The following is a 15,991-nucleotide window of genomic DNA, read 5'->3' as shown; positions in this document are numbered from 1 at the left end:
TTCAGGCAAGAACGCCTCTGTGTTGGTATTCTTGTCAGTTAGTGAAAATAAGACCCCCACATTACTGTTGAGTGCATCTCCTGGGCCTTCACAATCCTTTATCATAGAAACATCTTTTGGGATGGGGGTATACCTCAGTGGTGAAGTACATACCTAACATGCAAGAAGCCTTGAGTCACACACACACACACACACACACACACACACACACACACACATCTCTCTCTCTCTCTCTCTCTCTCTCTCTCTCTCTCTCTCTCTCTCCCAAACCAAAGTGCTTTTCACATTGTAATTTATATAAATCTAAGAAACTCATTTATATGATGATTTATAGCATATGCATCAAAAAAGCAACATCTACTTCTTCTCAAATCCAGTTTTATTAAAGTAGTTTGGCAATTTGGTGGCAGTACAAGGGGGGGGCACATTAGAGACAGTTTCAGTTTTCTGCATGCAGGAGGTCTGGGCACATGCGCATTCCCACACCCGCTGCTGTCTACTACCAAGCAGCAGGCTGCTATATGCTTTCCTATTCTCCAACGGCATAGGAATTTGTCAAACAGGCTTGAAAAAAATAAAATCCAGATTTAAAAAGTTCTCATCAAATACCAAGAACACAGATTTTCTCCTGCATGGCTTAGGACACCATTTGCTTCCTTAGTGACCACTTTGCCGTAGATTCGAGCATGGGCTTATTTAGCTGTGTTACTGGGCAGCAAATGTTGGGCGGCCTCTCTGTCCAAGGTAAACATTGAGGAGCCAGAAGCAAAACTTCTCAGGGCTTGATATGCCTTAGTTGTTCTCCACTGAGCCTGAAGTTGGCTGTAAGGAAGGAAATGAGAAAGACGTGTAAGAAATTTTGTACAAGACACGAAGGCTTGTACTAAGTAAGTGGTTCTCAACATAGGGGCTGCAAGTCCCCAAACACTGTCAGAAAACACCGATATTTACGTTATGATTCATAACAGTAGCAAAATCACAGTTATGAAGTAGCAACAAAAATAATTTTATGGTTGGGGTCACTACAACCTGAGGAACAGCATTAGGAAGGTTGAGAAACACTGTTCTAAGTGGTCTTGTTTCTCAAGCAGAACTTGAAAGCCTGGCTATGACAATGGAGCCTCATGGCCTTCTTCCTGTGACAGGAGTATCTTTTGGAGCTTCAGATGTGGAAGACAAAGGCAAAACAGAGCAATAAGTTACCTGAGGATTACGGTAGCCTGTTTCCATGTACTATTGCTTAACAAGTTGCCATATGCTTCCTTAATAACTAAATGAAGACCATTCCAATTTATTTCACCAATGACAGAAAACTGTCCTACCACAGCAATATTGGTTGCCTTATGGGGGGCAGGAATGCTTTTCCTTGAAGAAGAATGTCTTAGCATAGAGTACAGTATATTTGTGGTCAAAAAAAAAATCACATCTCAGTGCGTTAGCTAGCACACATGACAGTCAAAACACAGGCTTCAGAACAGTCTCAGCAAATGCAATGTATTGTTGTCCCAGTGAATTAGACCTATAAACATTAAGTCAGAGTAGTGAGAAACAGGCCAGATAAAGTCTTCAGTCTTATTTCCCAAGAGGAGAAAACATTTTCTTTAGGAGTGAATACGCATCTTGAAGTTTCCCAAAAACAAGTCTTTGCATTTAATTTAATTAAAAATAATAAAGTATCTCCAATGCTTAAGAAATAAGGACAGACTGGATTTTTTTTACCCTGAGATTTCATTCAAGAATATCTTAGATTTGTGATACTTAAATAATGCTTATAATTTTTAAAATAATCTGTACTTGTGTGTAGGTATGTGTGTGTGAGTACAGGTGCCCAGGCTGACCAGGGCATGGGATCTCCCTGGAGCTGGAGCTGAAGGCAGTTGTGAGCTGTTGGGTATGAGTCCTGGGAACCATGGTATTCTGCAAGAACCATGAGCTCTAGAACCATCTCTCCATAACATTAAATAAACCTACAGCAATAAAAGCCTACAACACACTATTGGCAGTCTCTAAGTTATGCATTTTTAAAGGTTTATGTGCATGAGTGTTTTGTCTACGTGTGTGTGTGTGTGTGTGTGTGCGCGCGCGCGCGCAATGCGCATGGCTGCCCATAGAGATTCTAAGAGGACACTGGCATCAGATCCCCTAGAAATTCACGTGGGTCCTAGAATCTGTTGAGGCTCCAGAGAACTGAATCTGGGTCCCCTGCAGGAGCCCTGTCCGTAGTCCCTCCTAAGTCGTTCGAGCCCAGGAAACTACTTACAAATGGAGTCCTGATTCCGAATTTGCTGTGGAATGTCATGGTGACTTTGTTTTTATGGCCTGTCCTTTGATCAAAGGCGTGGCACGAATCGAAAGGTGGGCTGTACAGGTGAAGGCTCACGGCAGGCTCCGTGTGGCTGACGTTCTCCACCCGATGTAATCCGATGGAATCTGGACAAAGGGGGCAGGAAACAGCAGAGAGATGGTGATGGCGGCTGAAGGCAAAGAGTTTCCTAACCACCCACAATCTTTAACTGATATAGATGAATATGGCATGAATGTACATTAGATTTAATTTCCTTGTTATGGATAGAAAGAGCCACGCAGGCATTCTTACTGCAAACAACCTCACATTATAGTGAAAGACTAAAACTAGATACAATATAGGGAGGAAAAAAAGAAAGCATTTGTAAGAACCTGAAAGCTTAAAAGATAGTTTCATTAGGGAAAAGAAAACAAACCCCTAAACCATTCAGGGGGAAAACCAAGAAACTATAATTGGAAACTCTCAAACAGATCAGGAATTGGCAGCCCCAGGCACTTTCTGGAAACAAGTGAAGACAGGGCTAACACACTGACAGGTTGAAAGGTTGTTTAGGAAGTAGAGTCTCAAATCCTTTCATCCCCCCCCGCCCCCCCCTCCCAACCCCAGTAGAAGGCAGAGATTGGCTATCTAGAAAAAGTACCGTGGCTGAACTCGGGACTGGTGGATACCAGGTTACAAGCAAGTGAATGAATGAAGCAACAAGCCACATGTGAATGGCAAGGGTCTTGCTTCCTTCCCCAGCCAGCATCATCCAGGACTTCTTTCTCCAGGCAGAGATGCGGGCACCTCCGTAAGGAGTCTCCCCAGCTCCACAGAATAGCCCTCCCCATCCTGCCACCAGCAGTTCCTCTGCTAAAGGGCTCTCTCTGCCTGACCCCCAGAGAGCGATCCTGTCAACAAGCCCGTCCTGTGCACAGAGACGCCAGTGAACTTCTTTGTCCCTGGATTTCACACATGAGCACACAACTGAATTAGCTTCTAGTACAGAAGACAGAGGGGGGCCTGAGCAGCCTGGAAAAGCAAGTTGAAACAGGACACTGAGAAGACCAGGGGAAGTCTATTATTAGCATTCTGAGACAAAACACGGGGGGGGGGGCAGGAATCAAAAGATTTTTTGTTTTTGCTTATTTATTTCTTGAGAGATGGTTTCATGCAGCCCATGGTCACTTTGACCTTCTGATCTTCCCTTCCTCACCCCATGCCCCAAGTCTGGGACTGCTTTATTTGGGGCTAGGGTTGAACCCCAGGACTTTGTGCAGACATGCTGGGCAAACACTCTACCAGCTGAACTACAGCCCCAGCCTCAAAAAGGCTTCTCAAAATAAAAAGATAGCTGGATGTGGTGATGCACGTCTGTAGGAAATGCTGAAGAGGCAAAGGCAGGAGGATTGCCAAATAAAATAAAACCTGAACAGAAGGGCTGGTAGAAAAAGTTGAGGTCGATTAAAAAAAAAAATCAAAGGACAAAGATGAAAATAATAAAGGGGACAAAGATCAAAGGACAAGTTCAGGGAGCTCAATATCCAAACAAGAGGCCTTTCAGAAACGCAGCTCATAGGGAGAGCTTGAGGATACTTCTTAGATTGAGGCTCATGTGGTCAAACTGAGAGAAACCACGCACCTGGCAGAACAATGAGTCCTTAGGTGACCTTATCGCTGTGGGACAGCAAGGGACAGATGAAGGCGCCACATGAGAAGATCCCAAACATTTCCAGAAGAGACTTCAGAGAAGGAGTTAAGAGTCAGAATGACCACTTGTCCCCTTTCAACAGGAACAGGGACAGGATACACTAAAGGCGAAGACAGAGGCTTCTGAGGTCACAACCCAAATTCAGCTAATTGATCCACCAAGTTATAAGATTCGAATATGGGGTTTTGTGTTTTGGATATTAGGAAGTCTCAAAAATCTAGCATCCATGACGCCTTCCCTAGAGAGACACCGGAAGAGACGCTTACCCAAACGAGGATGTGAACCAAGAACAAAGACAACATGAACTCGGGAAATAAGCTCCGACACAGAAAAAAAGCAAAGGGAAGGCTGACTGTGAACCCTGGCTTAGAAATAACCAGTCTAGACAGGGCAATTATGTCCAGGAAGATTTTAAAAATCCAGCTCTCTCTCTCTCTCTCTCTCTCTCTCTCTCTCTCTCTCTCTCTCTCTCCTCTCCTCCCTCTCTCTCTCTCTGTCTCTGTCTCTCTCTCTGTCTCTGTCTCTCTCTCTCTCTGTCTCTCTGTCTCTCTCTCTCTCTCTCTCTCTGTCTCTCTCTCTCTCTCACTTTCTCTCTCATTTTTTTTTCCAAGACAGGATCTCACTATGTAACTCTGGCTGTCTTGGAACTCACTGTGTAGACCAGGTTGGCCTCAAAGTAACAGAGATCATCTACCTCTCCTTCTTAGTGCTGTGCCACTACGCCTGGCCCAACCTTCAGAATTTCTCTGTGTCTCCAAGGCTGACATTGAACTCACTGTGTAGCCCAGGCCTGTTTCAAACTTGCAGGAAAAAAGTCCTCCTGCCTCAGCCTCTTGAGTGCTAGAGTTACACGGTGCATGACCACTCTGCAGTAGTAAAACCAAGATGATCTAGTGCCTGCTTATGCACAATTTGGAATGAGCATTAACAGTTAACACTGAATGCTGTATACGAATAACATTTTGCTTTTCTAATTGCAGGTGTCCACACCAGCTGGCTCATGATAGACAGTCGAAGGCCCTCACATCAAGTCACCTGTCCTTTAGAAGAGCCCAAGGTTCCTATGCGAGCCTCACTGTTCACAGTCTCAGCATTTGAATCTTTGCCTCCTTCTCCCCTATGTGTCTGTTACTCCCTCTGTTACAGTCACGCTGGACTTTTCTTGGTGTTTCTGTCAAAGTTCTCTGGACCTCTCCCACTTGAAACAGGCTCCTGGGTGTCTGTCCCAGTTCTCTGCTCACTTCCGCCTATGTTGTTTGTTACTCCTGGATGCGTAAAGACATTCCCAGCTACAGCTCTGCTGATGGGCGAGAGCTCGTCTCTCTGCTGCTTGCAGAACCTTGTGTCTTGGTCTTGTTTACAGTCTCCTAATACATCCTGCCCAACCTTATCTTCCTTCTTCCTTTCCATTTGCCCCCATTCCTCAAGTTTCTATTCTCTGCAAGAGCTGTACCTTTCCCTGGACTGGGAACCTTCCCCCGATCATACCCACGTCTGCCCCTAATCTGTAAACATCAGAGGTTGGAAAGTGTTTAATGTTTTTCACTAATTAGTCTACAAAAATAGTCAGTGAGCACACCCCACCTTTCGCTGATTGGCAAAAATTAACACTAGCAACCAGAATTTAACACTTCTATGGAAAAAGAACCAGGACTCCCTCTCCTCCTGAGGTGGAGACCACTGCTGTCCTTTCGGAGTTTATTAGGTCCTCTCCAAAATCTTTTTCCCCTCGTCTGCATCTCCCTCCTTCACTGTACGTTTGGCTGCTATAGGCTTCTGCACTGGAGACCCCTGACAGAGCTCTTTTCCAGATGGAATGTACGTTCTTAGCGACTCTGGGTCCAGCTGAAAGTAATTACCCTAAAAGACGGTTAGCTTTACTGTGCTATGGTATGAGCTAAGGACAAGCCTGTTCTTATAAAGCCGGTGTGCGCCTTCTATATAGCAACCCTCAAACATTTGAGAAAAATGAAAATGTCTGCAGGGGAACCTGACAGACTTGTGTGAAGTGAATACAAGAGTTTCCCACACAACCTGATCTCTGTAAGTGATCTGCATTCCTAAACTAATAATCTAATAAATTTAAGCCAAGTAGCAAGGTCAATACTAGACTTTAAGATATATGAAGGAAATGCCGTGTTTGCCAGGGAAAAGCTATAATATTTTATTTTATATAAGCAGGCCAGCTTCCTGATTAAAAGCATATGTTTGGACTTGAACTGCATGGATTCAAATACTGCTTAAATATTTAAAACCGGAGTGACTCCAGACAAGTTATTTAATCTTCATATGTACTGGCAATCTCATCTATACGTGAAAAAATTATGACTCTCATATGTTTTAATAAACTGTGGGAACGTTGTGGTCCTTTTCAGAAACATAAATAAATTCACTGCCTCTCCTGGGGAGCATTTGGCTGTTCCAGAAGACATTGGGGGAAAGAACAAATTCTTGGTACGATATCTCTAAGTCATTGCCCAACAATATACATTACAAAATTTCCCTTGAGAAAAGTCTTTTAGGTATGCTGCATGCAGTTTACAAAACCAGGCACTGGCTAATGTTCTTAATCTCTTCCAGAACACGTCCTTGCATTTTCTGATACAAACACACTATACATTTTGCAAGTAGACACAACTCTTTTGTATAAATTCATATCCCACTCCCTTTGTTCTAAGTTTCGATGGGGTAAACAACTTTCCAATGAATGACAATCTTCATGCATATGTTTTGAGTGAATAATTCCAACCCTGCTTTAAAGCCTTAGAAACACATTGTGTTCAGGCCAGATTGCAACTATTTCCCATCAACATGCATAGATAAGAGTTCAGCTGTTCCTGCGATCTCCTAGACAAAGAATAGGATGTTACCATTAATGTAGGCACACTGGTTTTCCCTCAAGGTCCTTTCTGACTTCTTGATCATCTCATTTGATTTCTTGTCAGGCCAGGCAAACAATGTCTCCTTTAGGTTTCCTTGCAGCATCTTCAAAAAGCAGTGGGAGTCCGTGTGATCATGGATACTGCTATATGAGCACAGAATGACAAATGAATTCAGTAGTTGGTCCAGCACTCCATTGACTGGGCGGAAACTGATACACTCTTAGGAAGCTCTCAACCAGAATCATTTCAGTTGCTGTGTTTTACAATTCAGCATGATGGTTTTGGGCACAGTAACAACACAGCGTCCACAGCAAGGCATGTAGTTAACAGTTTAGATGTAAACTCTCACTAAAGATCGGCTTACATTTTTAATATAACTGTAATCTGGTAACAAAACACAAACCCAGAGGCCTCCTCCCCCCCATACAGTTGTTTGGTTTGTTTGTTTTTGTCTTTTTATTTTGCTGATCGTTGTCTTTGAGACAGTTCTCATTACACAGCTAAGGCCGGGCTAGAACTCATGTTCTTCCTGTCTTAGAAGGGAGGATTACAGGCTTGCTGGGGTTCCAGGTGCGACACAATGCTCAGGAAAATGCAGCATTTAATAAGACATATAAACTGTGCTATAACTGATAATGAAAGAATATTAGAAGTGGAGGAGGGCTCACATAGTATGTGAGGTTCTGAATTTTATCTCTGGCATCCCACACGCATGCATGCATGCACGCACGCATGCACCCATGCATGGGTACACAGGAGGAAGGGTTCATTAAAGAAATTTATAAAAGAACGAAGATAGTCATTTGTAGTAATTGCACCATATTGGGATCATTTGATATTTTATGTTTTTCCCATAGGCTTTTCCTCTTTTCTTCTTTGTGTGGGTGGGAGAATGTGTACGTGTGCATAGCATACTCACTATCCTGAAATGATGATGTAATGTATATACAGCGTTAGCATCTTACAGGCTTGGAGTAGCCTACCTGGGATGATCTCCCAATAGTGGTGGGAGAAAGCAAACTGCATATTAAGCGAAAAGGGATTTATTCATGTGATCTTAGAGCCAACAATTTAGGCATAGGAGGTCATAACAGGGACAAGGTTGAATAAAATCTGTACATGTATATAATTTTTAACATTTGCATCCCGTTGAATTCTGGTAATGTTTAATGTGTCATAAAAAGAACTCTTCCTTGTGTCCACAGACTAGCCCTATCCCTGCTGATCTGTTTTTAAAAAGCACTGAGAATGACCCCTACCCCATTTCATCAACAAATGTTCCCTACGGACCTAACATTCCAAGCCTTGGAAATCTGTATTTCTTTTCTCTCACCAAAATGGGTCTGGTTATTGTTTTGACAGAACCCGAGAGATCCGTGTAAAAATACAGTATCATTCAGTTGGCAACAAAGCTGACCAATGTGCAAACTAAAGACAAGGAAACTGATTTGAAGAGGATTGGTGTCAGTTTAAGTTGCTTTCCTGGTAAAGAAGTTGAACGATTAACTAGAGGTGGACAGAATTTTTCTGAATTTGTGACGTTTTTCTAGCTCCAAATCTTGCCAGTTTGGTCTTTGGTCCCACCGTTGTTGACACATCTCACATGCCACAAAGGTCAAAGGTCAGGGTTAAGCACAGTTCCAAAAACAGTTTAACTCCATAGGAGACAGAGATGTCGAATTAAGGTGACTATTTGCTTCCTCTGAATTACTACTACTCATTTGTGGGGGGGAGGCCTTATTTTTATTTTTATTATTTTATATTCTTTTTTGGTTTGTTTATTTATCCCCCCCCACCCGCTCTCTGTGTATGTGCATATACAACTTGTAAGAGTTGGCTTTCTCTGTGGATTCCAGTAATTGGGGAGAATCATCAAGTTTGGGGGCGAGCGCATTAATGCACTGAGCCATCTTGCTTGCTGAGGGAGGAGATGAGGGGTGATTTTAATGTATGTAGTACATGCCTGACTCCTACCCCCGTGGTAATTCCATGCTGAGATTCGTGGACAATGTAAACAAATAACTCTAAATGTGAATTGCTAGTCCTTGTGAAGTTGGTGACTAGCCTGGGCTAGACACTGTAAGAAATACCGTGAATGGGGCTGGGGTGTTAGTTCAGTGTTAGAGGGTAGAGTACTTGCTTAGTATGCATGAGACATACATTTGAATCCTGGCATTGTAGAATACAGGATTACTTTTGAATATTTAGTTTGAGACAGAGTCTTACTATGTACCCCTGGCTGTCCTAGAAATCACTGTGTATATCATAACTTAATATTAGTTGAACCTTGAGATTATACCTATTTTAAAACACATTATAAAAGCAGTTAACAGCTGGGTGGTGGTAGCACACGCCTTTAATCTCAGCACTCAGGGAGGCAGAGGCAGGTGGATTTCTGTGAGTTTAAGGGCAGCCTGGCCTTCAAGAAGTTGACAAAATGAAGTTGACAAAATGTGCAAAACAGAAAACAATGTGTATCTAACCTCAACTTCATTAACAAAGCATCACAGACACATAGTCACATTAGTATAGTGTACACACCAAAATGTTCCTTCACAGTAGGGACATGCAGCGTTTTGTAACTTTCTCCAACTCACTGAGATCCACCTGCTGGCTCTTATGTTGGGTTTAAAGGTGTGTGCCACCATGGCCAGCCAAACCATACATAGATTTATCAAAGAAAAGTAAGAAAGAACCCCAGAGGGCGGAAGGATGCTGGAGGGAGGAGTTTTCAAAGGGAAAGCCGGGACTGAGCGAGCGAGCGAGCGGCTGTGTTACCTGCCGTGCCCTTCTCCCCAGCACAGGATCATCAGGTTAAACTTCCCATTTCCTTGATCCACAAGATTGCGAGTGTACCTGAAAAGACAGACATATGCCAGTCTGAGTCTGGCTGCTGAGATACGTACTAGAAAAAAAGAAGCATAACGCGGTGTCATCTACTTTTATTTACTAATATTCCCATTTTAAACAATGGTCTCATGTAGACCAGGCTGTGAACTCCTGGTCCCCCTATCTACATGCCCAAGGGCTGGGATTTCAAGCATCACTTATGCCAAACCTTACTTTTTTTTTTTTCCGTTTCATAATCTTTTATTCAAATGTAAAAGTTCAGAAGAAGCCATTTGTAGGGATTGGGATTTGTTCTTTTTTTTTTTTTTTTTTTTTTGGTTTTTCGAGACAGGGTTTCTCTGTGGCTTTGGAGCCTGTCCTGGAACTAGCTCTGTAGAGCAGGCTGGTCTCGAACTCACAGAGATCCGCCTGCCTCTGCCTCCCGAGTGCTGGGATTAAATGGGATTTGTTCTTTTAAAAACAAAACAAGAATAAGGGAAATATAAAATCAAGACAAAACAAAAACAGCCAAGGAGAAAAACCAAAACCAAACCAAACAAACTGTCAGAAACTGTCAAGGAAAGGAAAGAGCATGGAGCCATACAAGTTAATTGAACAAACCCCTTTCTCTCACTACCAATAGCTCACGGCCATTCAATGCTAATGTGTATTCCTGAGTTAAATCCGTAGTTCAGTTTTGTCCACAAAGCCATCTGAAAATAACAAGCACTGCTTGCTTCCTTCAGCCCAGTCAAATTGTGAGCCACTTCAATATGCACTTTCTGTTTTTGAAAACAAGGGAGGCATTATTCAAAGAAAGCAGTCCTTAGCCTCCAGATACATTTCCCAGGAAAGGCAGATGCCTACCAATGGCCTAGCTGTTGTGGGGCTTTCAAAGTGGACCCCCTAACCCACTGTGCACAGGAGCATGAATCCCAGCCCCCAGCTTCCACCTCAATAAAATTTGAACATGGTTTTCGAATTCAGAGCCCAGAACAAAGAAAAACTGTTTTCACAGCTGAGCTTTGACTTTTCTGCATTGTGTACTTTTATTTTTTCTGGTCTAGAAAGAATGACGAAACATTTCTGTATTTTGATTCGCTGACTTTCCTGAGGTAGCAATTCAGTCTTTACTACCAGCATGAAATGATAACAGGGGGAAAAAATTTCATGTTTCTCCATGCTTATCAGTCTCAAACTAGTAAAAAGTAGCGTTCTCATGGAAGGTATCTGGAGAGTTCATTACTACCCAGAAAAGAATGTTGCTATTGTTTTGGGATTTTTTTTTTCACCTTCTAGTAGGTTTTGAGGACCGAAGTTTCATTAAAGGACTGTTCTAGAACTCTGCCCAGTTTTACTGCTAAAGCCCTGATAGAAACACATTCAAAAGCACTCATAAGGAAAAGTTCTGCATAAATAAGCCAAGGCTTGAAGTAAATACCAGAACAAAGGCTACATTAGGTCAGAATACTACCAAACCTTTTACTATTATAACTGGCAAGAAAAAAAAAACCAAACATGAAAACCAAAACAACTATCCTACGGACAGGACACTTGAACTCTTAAGTTGTAATTTGGTCCAGAGATTCTGTTGTCAGCATTTGGCCAGCAGTGTCTGATAGCTGTGACACCCGGTTTAGACTGCTGTCTCTATGGGCAAGGAAGCGTTGTACACATTTGCTTGGGTACTGTTTGCTCACTGGGTCATCTGTTAACTCAAGCTCCCCATGCACTGCAGCTTCCCTCTTGTCCTGTCCTTCCTTCTGTCCCCCAGGCTCAGGGCCCGGTGTGTGCAGGCCGTGGGCCTCTGGAGAGTTGCCAGGTACCATTATTTTATTTTTAGCTGTGAGTCTCCCTTATACCTTATGACCCAGGAAGGGGCTGTACACATAGCCTTTAAGCCACAGTAAACAGAGTTCCTGTATTAACACCCCACTTCTCCAAAGAACCCACCGTCTGGATATACTGGAACATACACAGCCTTGCTCCCACCCCCAGATCAGACTGGAATCCTTCTGGGCACCAAGGACAATACAATAGAACTCTCGTCTATCTCTGTCTCTTGTTCTCCCTATAGTCCACCCATATCCCACCCAGGACTTCACCTCTAGCTTAATGAGCTGTGCTTGGATGTAGGGAGAGATCCCTGGCAATGCCGTTGTTCTGGAGAGCAGGCGCTGTTGCCACAAACCTGACTAATTTCACCTGGACAATGCTATGTCTCCAGATATGTTACAGTAACAGAAGAATTTGTCACAGGTCTAGAGGAAGTTGCCTGGGGGTTTACAGTCCAGCTTCTTAAATTAGGCATTGCACAGTGGAATGTGGGAGCATAGAATATCGGAACAGTGTAAGATTTCTGAATGTACAGCCCCAAATTAATACCGAATAAAATGTGATGTGTAATAAACTAGTAACTGGCAGCCCTTGCCTGTGTCATCGCATGATGCCATAGCAACCAGTTTTTTTAAAATTTATTATTATTGTGTGTGTCATGTGTGTGTTCGGGCATGTATGTGTGAAGGATATGGCATCTTTGTGGAGTTTTCATGTAGCCCAGGCTGTGAACACACAGGGCAGCTGAGGTTTACCTGCCTCCACCTCCCAAGGGCAAGCAGCATGCCCAGCCTCAGTTCTTTTTCATGCTTAATAATATTTCATTCAAATGCAAAATCAAAACAACAAACATTCGACCAAGATTCATGTAAAATAAACAAGCAACCCTTCTCATTAACATACATATTTGCTTTAATCTTTAATAAATGATAGAATTATATGTATGCCAAGTTTTTAAAAAAACTGTGGATGGTTGTCAGTAAATATTTGATTTTTATTTTAAACACCTGCATATATGGAGCTATAAAAGTTTTTCAGGCCAAAGGCACTGCAGGCGGCCTTGTTCATTGTAGGCTCCTAAACAGTAATGGGGAAATGACCTTGTGTAGGATACCCAACTCCTTTTCCGCTGCTCTTTGCCTGTAAAACTGAGATAAGAACAGCTTCATCTCACACCGTGTGACCTGACTGGAGGAGCACTTGGTCCACAAACGGGCAATTACCTGCCAGCATTTAAATAGGACCCAGCCCAGACCTGAGTGACCAGAATCAAAGGAAACTGCTTCAGACCACTTCCCAAACACAAAATGCCACCCTTCTTGTCCTTAGTTTCCACTACTTTAAGTTGAAAAATATTGTTGAAACAGCCCTTGCTGACAGAACTTTGTTACATGTTAAGGAGAGAACTTCCGAGGAGAAGTCCCGTTCTTGCCACCCTTTCCTCCAGCCAGCTTCCTCCTACCAGCCAGTCTATCAAGCGTAAGCAGTGAGGCTTGCTCTTTCTTCCACACAGAAACCTTAAGAGCTCTGGCTTCTGAGGGCTGACGATCAGACTTAATCCTTAAGTCAAAGCTTCCAAAGGTCTCAGCCTACCAGACTCAAGCAGGTCCGGAAAGTAGCGGTCTTTATTTAGTTTTACCTTCTAGGTTCTGGGAAACAAGGGCGAGAGAAGGCCAAAGGCTTGGGGGGCCACAAAAGCCGCGGTGTGCCCAATTTATAAAATCTGACAAGTGTGCAAGCCAACCCTCAGTCGGGGTGGTGAAAGTGGGTTGGAAGAACTAACATTGAATAGGAACAGCTCGCAAAACCCTTGCGCTGTTCCAGGGTCGGGGACAAAGGACCGACTTGGGGTTGTGTTGGGTCCCACCAGCACCCAGGGTGATCTCCTGGAGCGCTCTCCGACCATCTGCCGTCAGTCCCAGGCGGCTGCCCGGCGGGAGCTCGAGCGTGCCAGGTGGCTGGAGGGGTCTCTTAGTGCTGTGCCAGAGACGGCTGCGGAGGTGGGGCGTGGTGTTGCTGTGTTGGAGACTAGGGCTGGGGGTGACAGGGTTTTGCGGGAGAGAGCGGAAAACCTGAGAGTGGTGCGGGGACCTCCCTTCCGACTGCGGGGACCTAGCTTTGCAGAAGGCCGGGCACGCTCACCTGTACTGGTCGAATTTGGCGTACAAATCCCACTCGGCGGGATTGCTCTCGTAGGCCTCCAGCACAGCCTGCACCTCCTCTACGTTGACCTCGTCGCCCGCGAAGAGCTCATGCAGGATGCGGATGAGGTCTGCCAGGGTCCGCGGCTTCAGCAGCTTCGTCCCTTCCATCCCGTAGGGCTGCGGCACCCCCCTCCAGGCCGGCTGCGGAGGACCCCGGCTGCAGGCTGGACACCCGACACACCCAGGACCCGGGACGCCCGGGACCCACCGCACTAAAGGCTCTCGCAAGGGTGTTGAGACTCAGGTCTTGGAGTCACCGGAGATCAGCCTAGTGCACCGCACCGGTCAAGACCAAAGCTGCGGAATCCGCCCTCCCGGGCCCTTTTTAAGCTCTTGGAGTCCTGCAGAACGTACCAACCGCCTTCAGGGGGTGGAGTGAGGCGGAGAGACCTGAGAAAGGGGCTGGAGCTGGAGAGCGCCAGCGGGAAGGCTCTGGCACAGGACCTGGCTGCCTGTGCGCGCCAGCTCTCAGAAGCCCCACTGTTGCCCTTGCTCTATATGAGCAATTTCTTCCCCGCCTTAGCGGCGGATTTTGGCCGCCCATCCCATCCCTTTCCAGGGCTTGGTTTACAATGAATGCCTGTGGGTTTTAGGTCTCGGAGGGGTGGATACTGAGGAAATGGAACCTATCTTCCAAATGCAGCTAAGGTGGTCGGGAAGATGAACGATGAATCCATTCCCTGGCCACAGTAACTGTTAGGTGACTATAAACGGTCCACATACAAGCCCCGGGCTAGGTGATAATTAATCTTTGCTTTGAGAGTCATTTCATAGCGCTGGCTGGCTGTAGCCCTTGATCTCAGAGGTCCGGCCTGCTTCTGCCTCCAGACTGCTCAGGTTTTTCTCTTTTTAAAATCAAATGTACAGTAGTGTACTGTGGATTAATTTTGACTTGAGCTTTTAGTAAGACCAGGGGCTTTGATCTTATACATCGCTTGGTAAAATATATACAGTGCAAAGAGCCGGTGGTGACGGCGCAGGCCTTTAATCCCAGCACTTGGGAGACTAAGAGATGGTGGACTGGGCCTTTTGCTGGTGATGTTCGTCAGTGTACAGTCATTTAAGACTGCAATTGGATGACTTGAATCCTTAAATTCTAGGCACATACACACAAAGAGTTCTACCCCCTTGCACTTAGCATGCTCTGGGAACAGCAGGGGTTACATGTGGCTGAAAAAGGAACAGACACACCTCAAAGTATATATTCATTCTTCCCATTATAAATTATTTGGATTATTAAAGGTATAGACTTCTGTACTCCCACCCGTCACTGTCCACACGTTAATATTCCCTTGAGCTGCATGGTTTGGAACACCCCTGTAATGCTATCACAGCACACAGTCTCAACTGTAATCCTAGCACTTGGTTGGCTGAGGCCCAATTGCTGTTTGTGGACAAGCAAGCAACAAAACAAATAACAAAAAGCAGAAAAAACAAAACACACAAAACAGCTTTGTGGGGTTCTCTGAAAGCTTTTCTAAGGCATCTGGGATGAAGTTTACCTGAAACTTTATAGCTTACTCAAAACTTATTTTGCTTTCCATTTTTCTGAGTTCCCTCATTCTCCTTTCCATCCATCCATTCATGACTTTATTGCCTGTCCATACCCCCACTCCCACCCCGCCTTTACTTGGGTTTTTCTGTAGCTTTGGAGCCTGACCTGGATTTGCTCTGTAGACCAGGCTGGCCACAAACTCACATATCCGCCTGCCTCTGCCTCCCAAATGCTGGGACCAAAGGCGTGCACCACCACTGCCCGGTTCTTTGACAAGAATCAGAGAGGAAGAACTAGGATGTGCAGGACTCTTTTGAGATTAGGTCTATTGTTGCCCAGGCTGACCGGGGACTCAGTTGGCTTAAATCATCAGCTTCCCATGAGATGTAACTACAGGCAGACACAGGCCACCATGACTGCCAACACTTCCCATCTCCGTCAATCCCTAGCACACCATGCTCTGTGCATGTTGGGAGGTACGCAGAAAAGGTGGTGAGAGAGCAGCTGAATTCTTCCTAAGGGCTGCATAAGTCACCTTGTGATAGTCACCAGCATTACTTTTATTTATATAAGTGAAATGTCAAGATCCAGGTAGATCCGTTGCTAAGGGCAACGGCTGTAGTTTTGTGAGATACTGCCACTGGGACAGCACTCAGGAGAAAGGAGCTACAAGTAAATAGAGTTCTGGAAATAACGTGTCTACGCACGAATGCAAAACATTAAAAAAGCATGTGCTCTGAGCCAAGCTTG

At 44.6% G+C, this 15,991-nt stretch overlaps 1 protein-coding gene across 2 annotated transcripts; it reads right to left on the bottom strand.

Moving 5' to 3' along the window:
• Window positions 1-361: 361 nt before the first annotated feature.
• On the bottom strand, window positions 362-14,058 carry Cdo1 (cysteine dioxygenase type 1). Of its 2 annotated transcripts, XM_050149286.1 has the most exons (5): window positions 13,685-14,056; window positions 9,656-9,733; window positions 6,866-7,020; window positions 2,261-2,430; window positions 362-822 (listed from the first exon to the last, which is right to left on the bottom strand). In XM_050149286.1, exons 1-5 carry the CDS (start codon window positions 13,852-13,854, stop codon window positions 793-795), a joined length of 603 nt encoding a protein of 200 aa, XP_050005243.1. In that variant the 5' UTR covers window positions 13,855-14,056; the 3' UTR covers window positions 362-792. The 2 variants fall into 2 exon arrangements, with proteins under 2 accessions (XP_050005243.1, XP_050005244.1); XM_050149287.1 differs by lacking the exon at window positions 9,656-9,733 and having other exon boundaries at window positions 13,685-14,058.
• Between the last annotated feature and the right edge of the window lie 1,933 nt (window positions 14,059-15,991).

Source organism: Alexandromys fortis, unplaced genomic scaffold (assembly GCF_014885135.2).
Source record: "Alexandromys fortis isolate MF-2015 unplaced genomic scaffold, M_Fortis_MF-2015_v1.1 scaffold_60, whole genome shotgun sequence".
NCBI classification, from domain to species: Eukaryota; Metazoa; Chordata; class Mammalia; order Rodentia; family Cricetidae; genus Alexandromys; species Alexandromys fortis.
The sequence above is the reverse complement of the archived record's forward strand: the minus strand, read 5'-3'. Positions and strand labels throughout refer to the sequence as shown.

Coding starts and splice junctions, on each gene's coding strand:
- Cdo1 (XM_050149286.1), bottom strand. CDS start 13,854: ATGGAAGGGACGAAGCTGCTGAAGCCGCGGACCCTGGCAGACCTCATC. Junction 9,734..13,684: donor GCCAAATTCGACCAGTACAG/GTGAGCGTGCCC, acceptor CTGTCTTTTCAG/GTACACTCGCAATCTTGTGG. Junction 2,431..6,865: donor CCAGTGTGCCTACATTAATG/GTAACATCCTAT, acceptor CCCTTTGTCCAG/ATTCCATCGGATTACATCGG.